Here is a 19,060-nt window from a genome sequence, read left to right on the forward strand (position 1 = left end):
GGACTTGGGAAGCTGGCGCGCGGTAACTCTCCTAAACGCGGATTATAAGATCCTGGCAAGGATAATCGCGGCGCGATTAGGGAAGGTGGTGGGGGAGGTGGTAGGGCCGGACCAGACGTGCGCGGTCCCGGGGAGGAGGATCGCAGATTCCTTGGTGGTACTGAGGGAGGCAATATAAGGGGAAAGGGAAAGGGGGTGCCCGCTAGGGATACTGAGCTTGGATCTGGACAAGGCTTTCGACTGACTTTCACATGAATATATGCTGGTGGTGATGGCGAGGATGGGAATGAGTGGGCCCCTGGTGGAGCGGGTCGCACGACTATATGGTGGGCTCAGAGCTAGACTTTTTATAAACGGGGAACGTCCGGGGGTCATCCAAGTAGGGTCCGGGGTACGGCAGGGATGCCAGATGTCCCCGGTCCTATTCGTAATGAGTATGGAGCCCCTAGCGCAGGTAATAAGAGACGACCAAAGGATTAGGGGGGTGACAATACCGGGGAACAAAGAGCAAGGGAAGGTAACCTTGTATATGGATGATGTGGCCGTGATGTGCAGGAACGTTGCGTCAGTATGGAGAACACTGGAGGGGACAGGAAGGTTCTGTGCGGCCTCCGGCCTGAAGGTCAACGCGAGAAAGAGCGAGTTAATGGCTTTTGGGGACTCGAGGCTGTTCGAGGGTCGGCCGCCGGAACTGAGCTTACAGACAGAAGAGATAACGGTGCTAGGGGTGATATTTTGTAGGGATAGGTCGGGGGAACATAACTGGGAGAAGAGGGTAAGGAAGACAAAGGGTCGTCTGGGTAAGTGGGTAGGGAGGCGACTCACGATTATGGTGGTAAAGATGGAGATAATGCCAACCTTAAGCTACCTGGCGCAGGTTTTCCCGCCTGGTAAGAGGGAGGTCAAGGTTTTGACCTCGGCGCTTTTCGGGTTTATTTGGGGGGGAGGGATGGAGAGGGTGAGGAGGGCCGTGCTGTGTATGGGAGCTGGGAACGGGGGGAGGATCTGCCTCAAATGTTGAGTACGCCCTGAACTCGACCTTCGTATGTAACGCGCTGAGACTGTTCTTCTCCGTGGAGCCGCGGGGCAAGGCGGCGTGTTATATGCGGTATCGTCTGATGTGGCGCCTGCGGGGCCTTGGGATGGCCCAGGCAGAGAGGAATGTACCTTTGGACTGGCCGGGGGGCTGGATAAGTGATGTGGTGGGGGGGACTTCATTGGGCAACACGGCCTGAACCGGTGGGGGGGACGGTGGATTCCCAGAGAAGTGCGGGCTGAGGCGGAGAAAAAGGAAGCCTGCGATGAGGTGCCAGGCGCAAGGAGGGAGGTGCACCGACAAATTTGGAAAAACGTGTTGTCGGCGGTGCTCGCGAAGGAACAGAGGAACTTGTCATGGCTGGTGGCCCGGGACAAGCTGGAAACGAGGGGTTTTATGTACGGCCGACAAATGGCACACACCCCCAAGTGCCCGAGGGGCTGCAACAGGGACGAAAATGCAGTGCACGTGATGGTGGCATGCCCCTTTGCCCAGGAGGTATGGAGGAGGAGCATGCCGTTGTTGGCCCGGTTCGCACTGTCGAGGGTGACGATAGGGGACGTCATGTGGGGGGGAACTGCGGGAAGTGGGAAAGGAGGACAGGGACCGGGCGTGGGCCATAATAGGAGCAATGAAGGAGGCCTTGTGGAAAGCACGCAAAAAGGAGCTGGAGGGGTCCCAGATGTCCCCATTGGAGGCATGCTATGTGGCAAGAAGGTTGTTGGAGAGGGTGGTGGAGGTGGACAGGATGAGACTGGGACACGAGGCCGCGAGGGAAAGATGGAAGTGGCCGCTGCCCAGGGTGGGTTAGGGCGGCCGGGGGGTGGGGGCCCTTTTCTGGCACCCGGGGGGGAGGGCGTGTGAGGCGGGAGGGGGGGGGCAGCCCCTGCATGCACAGATGTGGCAAGTGCTGTGTCGGGAGCGATTCCGGTCCTGCAGACGTGTCGGTGGCCGAGCGGAGCCTTCGCGGTGCGAGGGAGGGGGCGGCCCCTCGGTATTTGCTTTGTTTTGTATCTCCGCTGAGATATTGAATACATTTTTAAAAACCGTAATTACCAGCAAAACGTCATATTCAAACTGTAAATGTTGTGGATTCACTCTTCAACACACCGGTGGGCTAAAGTAGTGAACTATTTGTCTTTTGTCAACGTGACACTTTATTTTGCTGATTGGCCGTGTCGGGTGGTGGAGGGTTTCGACAAATTTATAAATAACGCGATCTAACCCAAAAACCTTTATTGTGAATGTAAAAAAACAACACGTATAAATATATAGATTTTCTTCAGTAAATGGGAACTTACTTGAAAAAGCGGAAGTGCACCTTAACGAGGAAGCCGTACGGAACGTCGATGGTGATCGTGCAGAAGCCTGTGGTGAAGGAGCTCAGCTGGGCAGAGGAGGAGCTGTTCACGCTGCCCGAGTCTCCGTACAGACTCAGGGAACATCTGCGAAACGCTGCACGCAGAGAGAGAGAGAGATGCGCTTCCGAATCCTTTCGGAAAACATCAAGGAAACGTGAAACCTTCTTCAGTCCAATCACGCGATTACATTCCGACCTCCTTAAATCCAATTACAAAGACAAAGATCCCCCGTATAGCCTTAACAAACTGTTGGGACAAATGCTGTTAGCGAGCAATCATGAAGGCCGGTACGGCACACGAGGGGATGGGTTGCCAATACCACGCCTGGCCGCCTTTGTCTCCCAAGTGGTGATGTTTATACCCTGCACTAGGTACTCATTTGAGGCTGAGTCGACCTAGGAAACGCCCAGCACTGGTTAAGATAATCGTTACTGGTATTGGCCATGAGCGGGCAATCGAACTCGGGTTACCGGGTTCGTAGCGCAACGTGCTAATCGCTTCACTACCACTCCCCACCTTCTTAAATCCAATTACAACAACAACAACCGCCATTCGCCACTAAGTGGCGGTGACGTCACCACGACGCTTGTGCCAGTCCATGTGCACCTTGAGGCCACGTGAAGTGTCGAACGCCCGCTGGCAGGAAGTCACGGGGCAGACCCAAGTGCCACGGGTCAACTGACTAAGATGACTGAGATGACTGGCTGATGCACCACCTGTGCCCCCTACTGTGCCAACCTACTTTGCTTTAGCCACCCGGCGCTCCGCTCGTTGTTGTGAGCGTTGCTCCTCCACCCTCCGTTGTTGTTGGAGGGCGATTGCCTCCAACTGCCAAGTAGCGTCCTTCACGAGCCTCCTCCAAAGAGGCCGATCTTGACACCGCTTGTACCAGTCATTGGCAAGTCCGTTCAGCTATACATCCTCTTGTACCACATCACTCCATCTCTTCTCTAGCCCGTGCCGCGCTCGTTTAGCCCCCCTTGATCCGTCCGAACAAAAGCTGTTTCGGCATGCAGTGGCTGGGCATGCGGGCTACATGACCCAGCCAACGCAGCCTTGCCTGCCGGAGGAGCTCACCGATGGTTCCTTGCCCAGATCTTTAAAGGATTTGTAAGCTCCTCACACAATCCAGCCTGGTTAAACCCAGCCTGGTTAAACCCAGGATGGATTGTAGGCAGGCCAGCCTAAATGTTTCTAACCGGCGAAGATGTTCCATTAGGGGGGTCCACGTTTCGCAAGCGTAGAGAAGGGAGGGAATGACTGTGGCCGAGAAGACCTGAAGCTTAGTGCGGAGCGACAGACCAGGTAGCTTCCACACAGCGTTACGCAACCGATGAAAATATATTGCCGCTCTACTGATTCGGAGTGAGACCTCTGCTGTTAAACTGGAGCCCGTCATAAGCACACTGCCCAGGTATGGGAAACTCTCCACTCTCTCCACAACTGCCCCATCACCGATTGGGAGTTGTGGGGGTGGAGTGTCCAATGGTACAAAATACCCAGGCAGGTGCTTAGTTTTGGTGGGGCTGATGGTAAGGCCCCATATCTCTTAGTGGCACGCTCCAGTCTCAGCAGCAGCGTCTCCAACTCCTCCTCTGAATGAACAGCTATTACCAAATCATCGGCATACATAACGTGGTTGAGCAATAGGGAGCCATCCCTTGACCGCACCCGGGCATCGATCAGCCTCCCATTATATCTGTACCAAATGGAGATTCCCCCAGTACTACGTGGTCAAAATAGATGTTAAATAATGTGGGAGCCAGAGCACATCCCTGTCGCACTCCAAGGTGTACAGGGAATGGCTCTGACTCCCGGCCATGTAGTTTTACCCGGGCCTGCGCACCATCATGAAGGTCCTTAATGATCGTGAGCAGAGGGTCAGGGACTACAAAAGCACGAATAATAACCCAGAGCCCAGGCCTACTGATGGTATCATAGGCCTTGACCAGGTCAATAAAGCAACGATGTAGGTCTTGCTTGAATTCCTTACACCTCTGCTGTAGCTGTAGCAGATGTGTAGAAAATATGGCATCTGTACAGGACCGCCCTTTCCTGAAACCGCATTGGGGCTCCGCAAGCCTCTCCTCAGCGTGCCAGGCAAGGCGATGTTGAATAATCCTTGCCAGGACCTTTCCCGGCACACTGAGGAGTGAGATGCCCCTGTAGTTGTAACAGTCTGTGCGGTTCCCCTTCTTAAAGAGGGGGACCACCAGGGCATCCTTCCAATCCTGCGGAACCCATCCAATTACAACAACAACAACCGCCATTCACCACTAAGTGGCGGTGACGTCACCACGACGCTTGTGCCAGGCTATGTGCACCCTGAGGCCACGTAAAGTGTCGAACGCCCGCTGGCAGGAGGTCACGGGGCAGACCCAGGTGCCCCGGGTCGACTGACTGAGATGACTGGCTGATGCACCACCTGTGCTCCCTACTGTGCCAACCTGCTGTGCTTTAGCCACCCGGCGCTCCGCTCGTTGTTGTGAGTGTCGCTCCTCCGCCCTCCGTTGTTGTTGGAGGGCGACTACCTCCAACTGCCCAGTAGCGTCCTTCACGAGCCTCCTCCACAGAGGCCGATCTTGACACCGCTGGTACCAGTCATCGGCAAGTCCACTCAGCTCCACGTCCTCCTGTACCACATCACTCCATCTCTTCTCTAGCCCGTGCCACGCCCGTTTAGCCCCTTCAATCCAGCCGAACAAAAGCTGTTTCGGCATGCGGTGGCTGGGCATGCGGGCTACATGACCCAGCCATTGCAGCCTTGCCCGCCGGAGGAGCTCACGAATGGGACCTTGCCCAGATCTTTCAAGGATTTGTGAGCTCCTCACGCAATCCAGTCTGGTTAAACCCAGGATGGATCGTAGGCAGGCCAGCCTAAATGTTTCTAACTGGCGAAGATGTTCCATTAGGGGGGTCCATGTTTCGCAAGCGTAGAGAAGGGAGGGAATGACCATGGCCGAGAAGACCTGAAGCTTAGTGCGGAGCGACAGACCAGGTAGCTTCCACACAGCGTTACGCAACCGATGAAAAGATATTGCCGCTCTACTGATTCGGAGTGAGACCTCTGCTGTTAAACTGGAGCCGGTCATAAGCACACTGCCCAGGTATGGGAAACTCTCCACTCTCTCCACAACTGCCCCATCACCGATTGGGAGTTGTGGGGGTGGAGTGTCCGATGGTATAAAATACCCAGGCAGGTGCTTAGTTTTGGTGGGGCTGATGGTAAGGCCCCACCTCCAGTCTCAGCAGCAGCGTCTCCAACTCCAATTACAGGCACTCCTTGACATGCACAATAGATGCGTTCCTGGGAAAATGCGCGTATCTCAAAAGCTATTTTCCCATGAGAAATAATAGTAAAGGAGGGGGTTAGGGGATTTCACTTACACTCGCAGACATAATCGCCTATATTATCCTAGCCTATATCAATACAATACATGTCCACAATACAATACTCGGTCCTTAATTCTTCACATACCTGTGTTCTCTTGCTACAACGCCATTGGGTGGCGGTGCCAGGCTGGGGGTGGCGTGTATGTTGCGTTGCGGATGACGTTATTACGGGTTAGGGTTAGAAAGCACGCGCTATTCCAAAATGGCGTACCACAAAAGTGTGTAAACCGGGGATTGCCTGTACACAATCACTCATCTTGAACTTGCTGGACTTCATCCTGACCATCTGAGAATGCGTAGGCACAGTTTCAACCGAAACATAATTTATCCAATAACAGAATTGAGCAGCAACGAGAAATTTCTTCCGCCTTAAACCAGGGAAGCGAGCTGAAATGACTGCGATCGGGCATAATGTAGGCACATAATGTACATGCATAATGTACATAAATTATGTATGTTGATTAACTGTGAATAACACCAATCAATAACCGATATTCATTATAATTTCTAGGACTACATTAACTCCGCCCCTCTCGTCTTCACAAGTGACAACATCACATTCACCTCTATTTAAGACCGAACCAGGAGGATTTCTCCACAATTCTGGCTGTCGCCTGATGAGGCTGGTTGTTGTAATTACCGGTGAAATGTCATAGTACTTGAATTGTAAATTGTGTGGGTTTACTTTCCAACACACAACTAGTGTGCTGTACTAGTAACCAATTGGCACGTTTTACTTATGCGTTAAACCTTACTCATTGACCGTATCGAGTTGGTGGTGGGTTTAACGAGACATTTATATTTTCAAGATCTAATCCCAAAAAAAATCTCTTATGGATAAGATTGGTCGCGAAAGCCCTACTACTATTATGTGTCAGAGCATTTGCTTGTCTGTGATGCTGGGTGGCAGTGGCGGCGGTGGTGGTCGGTCTGCCGATCGTTACGTGACGGCGGTAGCAACCTAACACCGCCAGGCCAATGAGGAGATGGCCACGGCACTGTATAAGTGGAGCGGCATGGCTCAGGAGTGGCCCGGCAGAGGAGCGGCTCTCACTCTCGTAGCGCGCGGAGAAGCCTGAGAACGTCTCGTAGGCGTTGCTGGTGAAGGCGACGAGAAGGGTGCTCCCCGTCGAGTAGACGTTGCCGGGCATGGAGAGGCCAGTGAACGTGCCCAGGAGAGGTGACCCATCCGAGTCGCCATCGTACACCATCACGAAGTCGTAGTTCGTCTCGAGGCTGTGGGAGATATGTGCAGCTTCAGGCTCGCCTCCTCACGGCACGTCAACGCAGCATCGCAGCAATGGGGGGGGCTGGGGTGGGAGACGTTTCCGCGGTACGCAGAGTCTTCTCCAAATAGCACGACACTCTTGCCAGGTACGTAACTGTAATAATGATAGTTTCAGAGACAGACCTCCTTTCATCTGTCTCCATGTAACAAAACTAAACTCAGTTTTAGGCCATCGGCCGAGTCGTTTGCCGGACCGGTGTCTCACAGCAACGTTTGTTAAAGCAAGCAAACTCTGCAGCGATTTTTTTACCTTCGGGGGTCTCACCGGCAAGCCCGGCCTTGGTACCTGAAGTTGGTGAAGGAGAGCCGGATGTTGTGGTCGTCCACCGCGCGTATCAGCCACTTGCAGCTCTCGTTGTTCTCGTAGTCACTCGGGAAGTTGAACGACTGGACCACACCGCTGGGCCCCATCAGCTCCTCCATGCAGGGGATTTCTGCGACGTCATTCGTGAGTAAAAATGTTGTCTAGTGGTGTGCACGTTAAACTTCAAAAGAGGCGCATTCAGAAGCGCAGGAGAATCAATTGAAGGGGGGGAGGGTAGTCTTCAGATCCTGACAGAAGCGACGACTCTGCAATTAATGCGCAGCGCAATGAGAGAGGAGGAGGGTGGAATGAGTTCCACACGACTGGAGCTGTGACAGGGCCTCTATGTGAGTCTATGGGTCTCTGTGTGAGTCTATGGGTCTCTGTGTGAGTCTATTAAGGGAATAAGTACCAGGACACTGGAGCTGCGACAGATAAGTGACTTTGGCCTTGTCTAGTTCGAGAGAAGAAGGTCTCAACGAGAAGGTGGCCAATTTAACATCCGTGACTGCACACACATTAAAAAAATACCTGCAGTGTGGTGAAAGAGTGGGGGTGTTGTTGTGACCTGTGCTGTGGTCAGTGGGTGAGTGAGCAGGTGAGTGGGGGTGTTGTTGTGACCTGCAGTGTGGTGAGAGGGTGAGTGAGTGGGTGAGTGAGTGGGTGAGTGGGTGAGTGGGGGTGTTGTTATGACCTGCAGTGTGGTGAGAGGGCTAGTGAGCAGGTGAGCGGGTGAGTAGGTGAGTTGTTGTGACCTGCAGTGTGGTGAGTGGGTGAGTGAGTGGGTGAGTGGGGATGTTGTTGTGACCTGCAGTGTGGTGAGAGGGTGTGTGAGCAGGTGAGCGGGTGAGTAGGTGAGTTGTTGTGACCTGCAGTGTGGTGAGTGGGTGAGTGAGTGGTTGAGTGGGGGTGTTGTTGTGACCTGCAGTGTGGTGAGCGGGTGAGTGAGTGGGTGAGTGGGTGAGTGGGGATGTTGTTGTGACCTGCAGTGTGGTGAGAGGGTGTGTGAGCAGGTGAGCGGGTGAGTAGGTGAGTTGTTGTGACCTGCAGTGTGGTGAGTGGGTGAGTGAGTGGTTGAGTGGGGGTGTTGTTGTGACCTGCAGTGTGGTGAGCGGGTGAGTGAGCGGGTGAGTGGGTGAGTGGGGATGTTGTTGTGACCTGCAGGGTGGTGAGTGGGTGAGTGAGTGGGTGAGTGGGGATGTTGTTGTGACCTGCAGTGTGGTGAGAGGGTGAGTGAGTGGGTGAGTGGGCGAGTGGGGATGTTGTGACCTGCAGGGTGGTGAGTGGGTGAGTGAGTGGGTGAGTGGGGATGTTGTTGTGACCTGCAGTGTGGTGAGAGGGTGAGTGAATGGTTGAGTGGGGGTGTTGTTGTGACCTGCAGTGTGGTGAGCGGGTGAGTGAGTGGGTGAGTGGGGATGTTGTTGTGACCTGCAGGGTGGTGAGTGGGTGAGTGAGTGAGTGGGTGAGTGGGGATGTTGTTGTGACCTGCAGTGTGGTGGGAGGGTGAGTGAGCGGGTGAGTGGGTGAGAGGGGGTGTTGTTGCGACCTGTGTCGAGGATGATGAACTCGGGCCACAGTGGATGAGACGAAACACAATGGGTGAATGACTCGATTGGGTGAAGTTCAGGGTAACGGTAACCATGGTGGTAGCGATAGAAAAGTGACAAGCAGGCTCCTGACCAGCCAGCGGTGAGCAAGTGGCTGGAGTGAATCTGTGGCTGCTGGATCATCAATCACCCAGACTGCTCTACGGTGAACTCTACGGAGTGCAGTGAGGCCGGAGCTCGGTGCTGCAGAAGCGACCTGGCCACAAATGATAGCTCAATGAAGTGGCTCATCATCATGTGCATATTTAGAGCAGCCAAATACTCTTAAACTCTTGACATCAATTCTAAACGTGGAGAAAAAAACTGGAGGACCTCGAGAAAAATCCACACAACCACGGGGAGAACACGCAAACTCAAAATATACAGGCATCAGGGTCGGGATCAAACCCACGTCTTCCTACATACTAGGCAAAACAGTTAACATCTCGCCACAAATGATAGATTCACGAAGTGGCTTTTCAAATTTATCGTAGCAAAATAATCTAAATAATCTGCATCAGCAGCAATGACTGCAGCGATTGTTCAGAGTTATAGCCCTCACCCGTGAACGTCGCGGTCAGCGTGTAATTGTGGCTCTGGAACGCGGGGAGGCTGATCCCGACGACGGTTCCGTCCAGTGCCGTGAGGGCCAGAGACTCCGGGCGGCACAACACGCGCACCGGCGTCACCTTGCTGGGCAGATCGGCGAGCGCCCGGGAGCGCAGCACGGCGACAGCGACGGCGGCGCCCTCCTCCTGGCACGAATCCGCGACGCCGCCGCTGCCGTTGCGCTCCGTCGTGCTGCAGAGGTGGGGGGGTTGGGGGGACGCGGCGTCATCTCACGAAGCTCCGTCGCACCCTGCGACACCACGTGGCGGATCGTCGGCGCCGGTGACTACGCTCTGCACGTAGCGGCCGCAAAACTCCCTTCTTTGTACGTACTGTATGTATGCCGAACATCTTTAGCACCATATGCGGCCAATCATGCTAATCCCTCCTTGACGCACCCTTCCCGTGAACGTTGAGAAGCCATACCCCTGGCTCGCACGCGTCCCACTGTTATTGACAAACGTTGTTGTTGGTTGTGATTGCGCCACCAATGCCAACGCAGCAGCACCCATTACCGGATGATTCCGAAACACCTGGCAACGATCACGCTCTGTCCGGGGAGACTGGGTGTACCGTGCTCCGTGCGTTTTGTCGATGCGAGAGAGGCGAACCTGCTCAAGGTCAGGGAGAGGCGAATCCTCATTTGGGAGGCGGCGCTGATGAACCACACGCAGGCGTCGTTGTCGCTTTCCAAAACCCGCGGCGATTCGAGGCTTCCCGCCGGGCCGCTTAGCTGATTGTAGCACGGGCCGGGAGCTGTCGGTCAGTCAAAGAGATGAACAATCTAAGTTGCGCGCGCACAGAAACACTGATCACACTAGCGATGGTTACTGTGATTGTAAATTTTACAGATTTTACTTTTGCCGTGGAGACACGAGGAGTGAAAATGGCTGTGCAGAGGGTCTGGACTATGTGTAGGGTGTAAAATGGAATATGTTGATATTTAAAGAAAGAAGTCCAAGGTCTAACTCACTGATTTGTGATTTATACAGCGCATCACTCAGACTGCGGTCACTTTTGGTGAGCCATCGAACAAAAGACGGTCACCGCCATTGCGCGATACTTTCAGATGCGCTTCTGTGGCTGTCTGGAACGCTCTTCCTTCTGATATTAGCAAGTCAGTGGAGCTATGCACTTTGAAATCATCTAGATTTAAAACACACTCCTTTAGAACTGCTTTTGTGCCCATTTTTGTTGCCCTTCCCCCCCGCACCTCCAATTAGCATGGTTGGCTACGTACGGTGCAAAATAAGTTCAACATACATACATAGCACATAAAATAAGCCAACCCTTCGCAAACCCTTAACGAATAAAACTGAATAAAGCAACATAGAATAAAAACATTTTATAAAAGGAACACCACCGTAAGACAGACATTTGCGTGCAACAACTCGAGTGACTCTGGGCCAATGAAAATCATCGCCAGCAACCAAATGAGACTGCAACTGGCTCTGTTATAGAGGTGAGGTGGCTCGAGGGGGAAGAGACACCGCGCCTGGCACCGCCGAGACCCTGGGTTTCAGTGACCCCCTTCCCGTGGGGGGGGGGGGGAGAGGTGGGGGGGGGACTGCGTTTTCAATGCAGCCAGCTGGTCTCATCCCACACGGAAACGCAGAAGTGCACGGGAACCTAAAGTCGTGTTCCAGTTTTGGGTTTTCACTTCATTTGGCTGAAATGTTTAAATTTTGAGCTTTTCATGTCAATAATAATAATCCCATTAACATTTCACGCTTTTCATCAGGGATATCAAAGTGCTGTACATGACACAGCAGCAGCAGACTCGAAGCATAAAAAATAATTATATTATAAATACATTTTAAGAATCCAGTTACTGAATGAACTAAAAGATGAATAAGCGGAAGCGTATAAGAGGATCTGAGGCACATTTTAAAAATGTCCACAGCTCGGAGATCCCTGATATGTTGTGGAAGAATGTTCCATAGCCTGGGGCCTACACGGGGACAAATCTTGGTCACCCATAGACCGAAGTCTCGACCTGGGAATGCATAGAAGAACTGCATCCCCACACCTTAGAGACCAAGTGATAAACATCTCTCTCATTGTAGCAGGGTGAGGGGGGGTAAGTGCGCCCCTAGTGTATGGATTACAAAGGCAAATGCAGTGGACACCTAACAGGCTATCTGCTCATGGCTCAAGATGATGATGAAAAAATAAAATCGGGGAGGGGGGTGAGGGTGTTTCTCAGCGCACACCTGGGGGGCATTCTCCTTCGGTCAGACGAACGTTATCCAGCTCCGCGGCGTAGAGTGTCTGGGCGTGCGAGTCGGCCACAAACTCCAGCTGCGAACAGAGGTCAGGAGCCAATCGTCTTTGCCATTGCCGCGTGCCGTCATCGTAATCGGCGTCATCGCGTTGCGTGTGTTCCAATCGGAATGTTTATTTATCCCTGGGGAAGGAATCCGATGAGCTATGAAGCTCTTTTTTCTTGTCAACAGATGTCCAGTATGGGGGGCGGGTCAATGAGTCACATAACACGGTTGGTTGTAATAGAGGTTTTTGGGTTAGATCGCGTAAATAGAAATGTCGTCAAATCTGGCTGTCGCCTGATGATACTCGTTATATTTACTGGAAAAACGTCGGACTCGAATTGTAAATGTTGTGCGTTTACTCTCCAACACACCGGTGTGCTGAACTAGTTACGAACTGTTTGGTTTACGTGACAAACCTTACTAACTGGCTGTGTCGGGTGGTGGCGGGTTTAATGACGTATTTATATATACGCGATCAAACCCAAGCACCTCTATTATCGACACGGTTGGCTACGTATGGTGCGAAAGAAGTTCAACATACGCACGTACACGTGACCACCACCTTGCATGTACATCGTGTATTACTCCGCTTGTTTACCCAGTAACGCCTCGCTGAGTCTCAAAACTATTTTTTCTTTATCCAGGAGGGTTATGCCGTGTTCTCACAGTAGGGGGGCAATGATGTTGCTGCTGTGTGTGATCCCAATTGAGTAATTAACAGGTAATTTTTCATTGGGATGTTTTGGCCAGCACCAGTTGCATGCACCGTGAGTGATTGTTTATTTGGCTATGGGAGTAGGAAATGAGAAAGCGCCGGGGGCAAAGCCACGCAGGACAGCGGAGAGGTAACAAACTCCACACAGATGCTCTCAGCCTCGTGTTTCATGATGAGCAAATACAAAACCATACACACACAGCAGCAGTATTGTGAACAACCCCCCACGCCTGTATCAGGCAGTGTGTATCAGGCAGTGTGTACCTGTCAGTGCGTACCTGGTAGTGCATGTAGCTGATATTGACGAGCCCGGTGCCCCAGCGCTCGCGAATGCCAGGCAAGGGGAAGGCCTCCCATAGCAGAGAGCGCTGCGAGGAGCTGCCGTCCGTCGCGTACAAGCCCAGGGAGCCGAGAGCCCCGCTGATTCGGAACCAGAAGCTCAGGCACTGGGAGCCGCTTGTGTTCACCACAGGAGGGCTGAGCAGACTCCACGTAGACTGGGTCTCAGGGCTGATGAGCCCAACGAAAGAGCCACCTTGCATGGAAGGAATACCGCACGACCGCGGGCTTGAGTCTCCCGGAAACTTTGTTTGGCCACTGTGGCTGAGCGGAATGTATCGATCATGCGTTTGAGTTTTGTTTTTACCTTTCTTGTACTTTGCACTCCTATCTGTTTTTATATTGTTTGTTGTGTGTAGCATTCTTACCTGCCCCAACTGGACATTTGCGAAAACGATCTTTATAACTCCAGTATAAATAAACATTCTGATTCTGATATTCTGATTCCCACTGATCAGGCACAATGCAAGCCCAAACCCGCCAGGGCAGGTGAGGACCGTTGCCACCTCTCCTGTTCAGACCCAGAGAGTCTAGGATTATCAGCTGTGTTCGCATGACAGAATGTAGCATTTTTACTCAGTTGATTTGACTTCTGGACTGAAAACTGGTGGCAGTTGTCCCTGTTCGGCACAAGGTGACTCAGCATTGGCCTGCAAGTGGGCAACAATGTGTGAGTAGGGGGCGATTATTGCTACGTGCATTCCCTTTAGAATAATTTGCAGGTTATTTTTTTCCGAATTTGGCGAAATCTGGACCCATGCCGCACCTCCAATTAGCAGTTGGCTACGTACGGTGCGAAAGATTTAATCATACACATATATACAAACATACGCACAATGGCCTACTTTTTCAAATGACACGATGTGATCTTTAACCTCCACAGAGAAGCAGACGGCGCATATTTTTGATCAAACACATGACCACAGTGTAAACTAGGGTGGCCTTCTCGATTCAAACCGTAAACCTCTGCGTCAAAGGGCGACCACGACACCGCTGGGCCACGTCACCGGATAAGCATCGCACGGCAGAATTCGCACACTTTCTTCATGATGGAACATGCTTGGGCGCCATGCCGGGGAATCACTCATGCTCTGCGGCCTGTGTAAGAGGCATAAAGGGCTCCTACACATGCAGCCACACGCTTCCTACCACACACAGCGTGCCGCGTGAAGCCTGCCGTCCGCAGCCTGCCGAGCGCAGCGTGCCAGGGATGACCGTAACAAATCACAAGGCACGAGTTCTCTACGGCAAGGGGAAACCAAGATGCTCACTGGATGGGTAGAGGTCGCCGTAGGGATTCGTGGATTGGCGGTGCTTGTAGATCCCCCAGTGGAACTGATCTTCATCCACGGGCGTCCATCCACAGAACCCAAGCTCAAAGTCACAGTCTAAGGACGTGCGCTTTTCTGGAAACACAGTGCACGCATGTTCAACATTTAGCTTGCTTTCAATACTCATGTCGTGACAATTTGACTTGAATGGCCCTGTCGGGGCTGACGTGAGAACGGAACGTTTTGTTAAGGACTTTTAATTTAGTGGCCAGGAAAGCCATATGAGCACGTGGAAGAATCACAACCCCCCCCCCCCCCCACCATACTCAATGGCTGAAGTTATTAGGCCCAATCTCAGCACTGGAGCAGCTGAGCTATATGCTCAGATGCAAAGAAGAAAAGTAGACAGGAACATGGGGTCCATTCCTAAACCCAAGAGATCAGTCAAACACCTAAACCTTAGACCAGTTTTAAACACCTGAACCCAGAACAGCAATGACCGGCCAACCCCCCACCCCCAAAGAAAATCGGAACCGCCCCCCCCCCCTCCGCCTACTGTGATGAGTCCAGTGTGCCTGATACCGTTGATGCCCCTGGCACTACCACCCAGGATGTCAGAATATTGCAATGTATGATGTGGAATAAAATATTTTATAGAGATAATTACAATTTCGATTTAAAGCTTTCGTGACTGCAAGGATTCATCTTCTTTGGTTCTTTCGGTGAAGTCATGTAGAATGAGAATAAAATAATAAAATAAAATAAGACAATAAAATTCTCACGACGTTTTGGCCACAACACAAGTAGCCTTCTTCAGGTGAAGGAACAAAACTGTTGGGACAACAGAGCTTCAATGAACGCTGCTAAGATGCGTAGCGTCTTTTAAGCTGGGTGAGAGAAGTGAGGCACCTTGACAAAGGAGTTTACATATCAAACAGGAGAATTTAGCATTGAAATAGCTGAGGGATTAGCTTATGACTGGTCGCAGAAATATCTATGTTAAAGTCAAAGTTTACACATCAACAGTGGCACCTAGTACATGGACGCCAAAGGGGCTGCAACTACCCAACTATCATACAGTAAACCAATGTGAAAAAACTAAGTCTAAATTACATCAATATAATAAATGTACTAAATATATTCTTCAATAAGCTGAGCTATTAACAGCAACTGGGTATACACTACACTATATATTGAATACCATATAGTAAACCAATAAAAACTAAAATATAAACTACCTCAATGTTATCAATAAACTCTATATACTCCAATCAGCTGAGCTACCAACAATAAGTCGTTATATATCACAATGCTATATGGCGAAAAAATGGGTGGATTCTTCCCCTCAATGCCAGCATCACGGACAGCTACGAGCCCCGTTCAGACGGACGAGTCCATCCATGCTCGGAACGGAGGAGGGGGAGAGAGACAGCTCCGAGGCGCTGTTATACTCCATGTTATAAACCATACCATTAACCGTGGTGTGAGACGTATTAAGAGGCAATGCCAGCGAAAGAGTTGCGGTCTGAAGGTCACTGTAAAATACAATTAAGAACCGAAATGGTTTAAAACATCTTTCCAATGGTTACTAAGCCAGAATCCATCTTTTCGGTTAAAATTGTCTCTGTGCTTGTATATGTGGATAGCCTCATGAACGAATCTCTCATGGTAGCCTGTTGGCTTGCAAAGAACCTCCGTCTTGGAGAAGTCAATGTCATGTGAGCCCACTGAGTTATAACAGTGATCTGCCACGGCAGAGGAGTTCGTCCTACCGTGTTTCAAGTCTGCTTTATGTTCGCGGATGCGGTCCGAGATATGTCGTTTGGTTTCTCCAATGTAGCTACTACCACAGAGGCGCTTTAGTTTGTAAACGCCCGGGTACTGTATGTCTGGAACAGCATATTTTACAGATGGAACCAGATCACGGATTTTATGTACTGTGTTGAATCGGACCTGGATCTTGTGTTTATTCAGGATTTTGGAGATCTTTATAGTGACCCCTGCAATGTAGGGTAAGGTGATGGTTTTGAGTGGCTCCACAAGAGGATCCTTCTTCATGACTGGAGTGATGGCTTTGCGGATTGTGTAGTCGGAGTAACCATTAGCCCTGAGAGCCTGGTGTACGTGCTTGAGTTCACTGGTAATGTGTTCCTGGTCGTAAATGCATTGGGCTCCATGGTATAGAGTCGTGATGAGGGAATTCTTCTGGGATGGATGGTGGTGGGAATCCGGTTTCAAGTAAGCATCTGTATGGGTAGCTTTCCTGTAGACAAGAGTGGCTCATTGAGCCATCAGGTCTCCTTTTAATTAAGACATCCAAAAAGGGTAGCTTGCCATCTTTTTCCACCTCTATGGTAAATCTGATGGCTGGGTGTATGGAATTGATGTGGTCCCGGAATTGGTTTAGAGCAGGCTGGCTATGTGGCCAGATGACAAAAGTGTCATCCACGTACCTCCTCCATAAGGTCGGGCGTAGAGTGGCAGTCTGGATAGCGTCAGTTTCAAATTTTTCCATGAATACGTTGGCTACAACCGGAGACAGGGGGGAGCCCATTTGGGTGTCCTCAGTCTGTTTGTAGAAAGTTCCATTCCAGGTGAAGTATTTGTTGGTTAAGCAATGTCTCACCAGGGGGGGTACATCAGTACGCCATCCAGACTGCCACTCTACGCCCAACCTTATCACGACTCTATACCATGGAGCTCAATGCATTTACGACCAGGAACACATTACCAGTGAACTCAAGCACGTACACCAGGCTCTCAGGGCTAATGGTTACTCCGACTACACAATCCGCAAAGCCATCACTCCAGTCATGAAGAAGGATCCTCTTGTGGAGCCACTAAAAACCATCACCTTACCCTAGATTGCAGGGGTCACTAAAAAGATCTCCAAAATCCTGAATAAACACAAGATCCAGGTCCGATTCAACACAGTACATAAAATCTGTGATCTGGTTCCATCTGTAAAATATGCTGTTCCAGACCTACAGTACCCGGGCGTTTACAAATTAAAGTGCCTCTGTGGTAGTAGCTACATTGGAGAAACCAAACAACATATCTCGGACCGCATCCGCGAACATAAAGCAGACTTGAAACACGGTAGGACGAACTCCTCTGCCGTGGCAGATCACTGTTATAATTCAGTGGGCTCACATAACATTGACTTCTCCAAGACGGAGGTTCTCTGCAAGCCAACAGGCTACCATGAGAGATTCGTTCATGAGGCTATCCACATATACAAGCACAGAGACAATTTTAACCGAAAAGATGGATTCTGGCTTGGTAACCATTGGGAATATGTTTTAAACCATTTCGGTTCTTAATTGTATTTTACGGTGACCTTCAGACCGCAGCTCTTTCGCTGGCATTGCCTATTAATACCTCTCACACCACGGTTAATGGTATGGTTTATAACATGGAGTATAACAGCGCTTCGTAGCTGTTTCTCTCCCCCCTCCTCCGTTCCGAGCATGGATGGACTCGTCCGTCTGAACGGGGCTCGTAGCTGTCCGTGGTGCTGGCATTGAGGGGAAGAATCCACCCATTTTTTCGCCATATAGCATTGTGATATATAACGACTTATTGTTGGTAGCTCAGCTGATTGGAGTATATAGAGTTTATTGATAACATTGAGGTAGTTTATATTTTAGTTTTTTATCTGTTTACTATATGGAATTCATTATATAGGGTAGTGTATACACAGTTGCTGTTAATAGCTCAGCTCATTGAAGAATATATTGAGTACATTTATTATATTGATGTAATTTAGACTTAGTTTTTCACATCGGTTTACTGTATGATAGTTGGGTAGTTGCAGCCCCTTTGGCGTCCATGTACTAGGTGCCACTGTTGATGTGTAAACTTTGACTTTAACATAGCTATTTCTGTGACCAGTCACAAGCTAATCCCTCAGCTATTCCAATGCTAAATTCTCCTGTTTGATATGTAAACTCCTTTGTCAAGGTGCCTCACTTCTCTCACCCAGCTTAAAAGACGCTACACATCTTAGCAGCGTTCATTGAAGCTCTGTTGTCCCAACAGTTTTGTTCCTTCACCTGAAGAAGGCTACTTGTGTTGTGGCCGAAACGTCGTGAGAATTTCATTGTCTTATTTTATTTTATTATTTTATTCTCATTCTACGTGACTTTACCGAAAGAACCAAAGAAGATAATTACAATTTTTACATTAAACCTACACAGCAATCGAACCCCCCCCCCCCCCCCCCGGCCCCCTTCCCCTAAAAGAAAACTAACAATGAATGATTCGACACGATCGCGTGCGTGGAAGAGCAGAGGAATAGATTTATTGCTTGGACGAAAAATAAACGAACGAACCTGCTGCTTCGTAGGTGACCTGGAAGCGGTCGTAGGTGACGAGCACCACCGCGGGTCCGGAAGCGAGGGCGCTTACGGAGTCGCAGTTGGAGCCGGCGCCATGGCTGCCCAGCAGTGGTGCTGCGATGGACTGCCCGTCATGGATCTCGTAAGACCTGGCGAAGGATGAGACCCGGTCGATCGATCCCAGGGTTACGGTACATGTACTGCAGTCTTCCCACGTCATTCGCCGACTCGCTGTCCGTGATTGTGGCTACCCGCGAATCACATCTGGAACTCTACGCGGACTCTGTTGAGGGAAAGAGAAAATTCTGAGATAAAGTGATGATGCGCACCATCATAATTTAGGTAAGTCCATTTATAAACTATTATTTAATACTTTAATATTTATTTTTATTTACTTTGTTTATTATAACCATATTTGTATTGATAATTTTCACGTATTTAATGGCTTATTTTTAGATTTATTTAAGGGGATTCATAAACAAAAATCCGCTAAATTTGTCATTCACCAGCATCTCCGGAACGTATTCCTCTCTGCGAATAATGAGGGA

At 50.5% G+C, this 19,060-nt stretch overlaps 1 protein-coding gene across 1 annotated transcript in view; it reads right to left on the minus strand.

Annotated features, from left to right (window-relative positions):
- LOC116953337 (uncharacterized) overlaps nucleotides 1-19,060 on the minus strand; it is a 50,111-nt gene that overhangs the window by 12,610 nt on the left and 18,441 nt on the right. Inside the window, exons 7-15 of the mRNA XM_032973448.2 lie at nucleotides 18,507-18,661; nucleotides 14,173-14,307; nucleotides 12,841-13,097; nucleotides 11,791-11,878; nucleotides 10,189-10,333; nucleotides 9,531-9,769; nucleotides 7,365-7,512; nucleotides 6,845-7,026; nucleotides 2,338-2,491 (exon numbers count right to left, since the gene is read on the minus strand). Coding sequence (XP_032829339.1) covers nucleotides 2,338-2,491; nucleotides 6,845-7,026; nucleotides 7,365-7,512; nucleotides 9,531-9,769; nucleotides 10,189-10,333; nucleotides 11,791-11,878; nucleotides 12,841-13,097; nucleotides 14,173-14,307; nucleotides 18,507-18,661 — 1,503 coding nt within the window. The remainder of the gene's footprint in view (nucleotides 1-2,337; nucleotides 2,492-6,844; nucleotides 7,027-7,364; nucleotides 7,513-9,530; nucleotides 9,770-10,188; nucleotides 10,334-11,790; nucleotides 11,879-12,840; nucleotides 13,098-14,172; nucleotides 14,308-18,506; nucleotides 18,662-19,060) is intronic.

The sequence above is a fragment of the Petromyzon marinus genome, chromosome 51 (genome assembly GCF_048934315.1).
Source record: "Petromyzon marinus isolate PM22_M1 ecotype Great Lakes invasive population chromosome 51, UKy_Petmar_22M1.pri1.0, whole genome shotgun sequence".
Taxonomy (NCBI): Eukaryota; Metazoa; Chordata; class Hyperoartia; order Petromyzontiformes; family Petromyzontidae; genus Petromyzon; species Petromyzon marinus.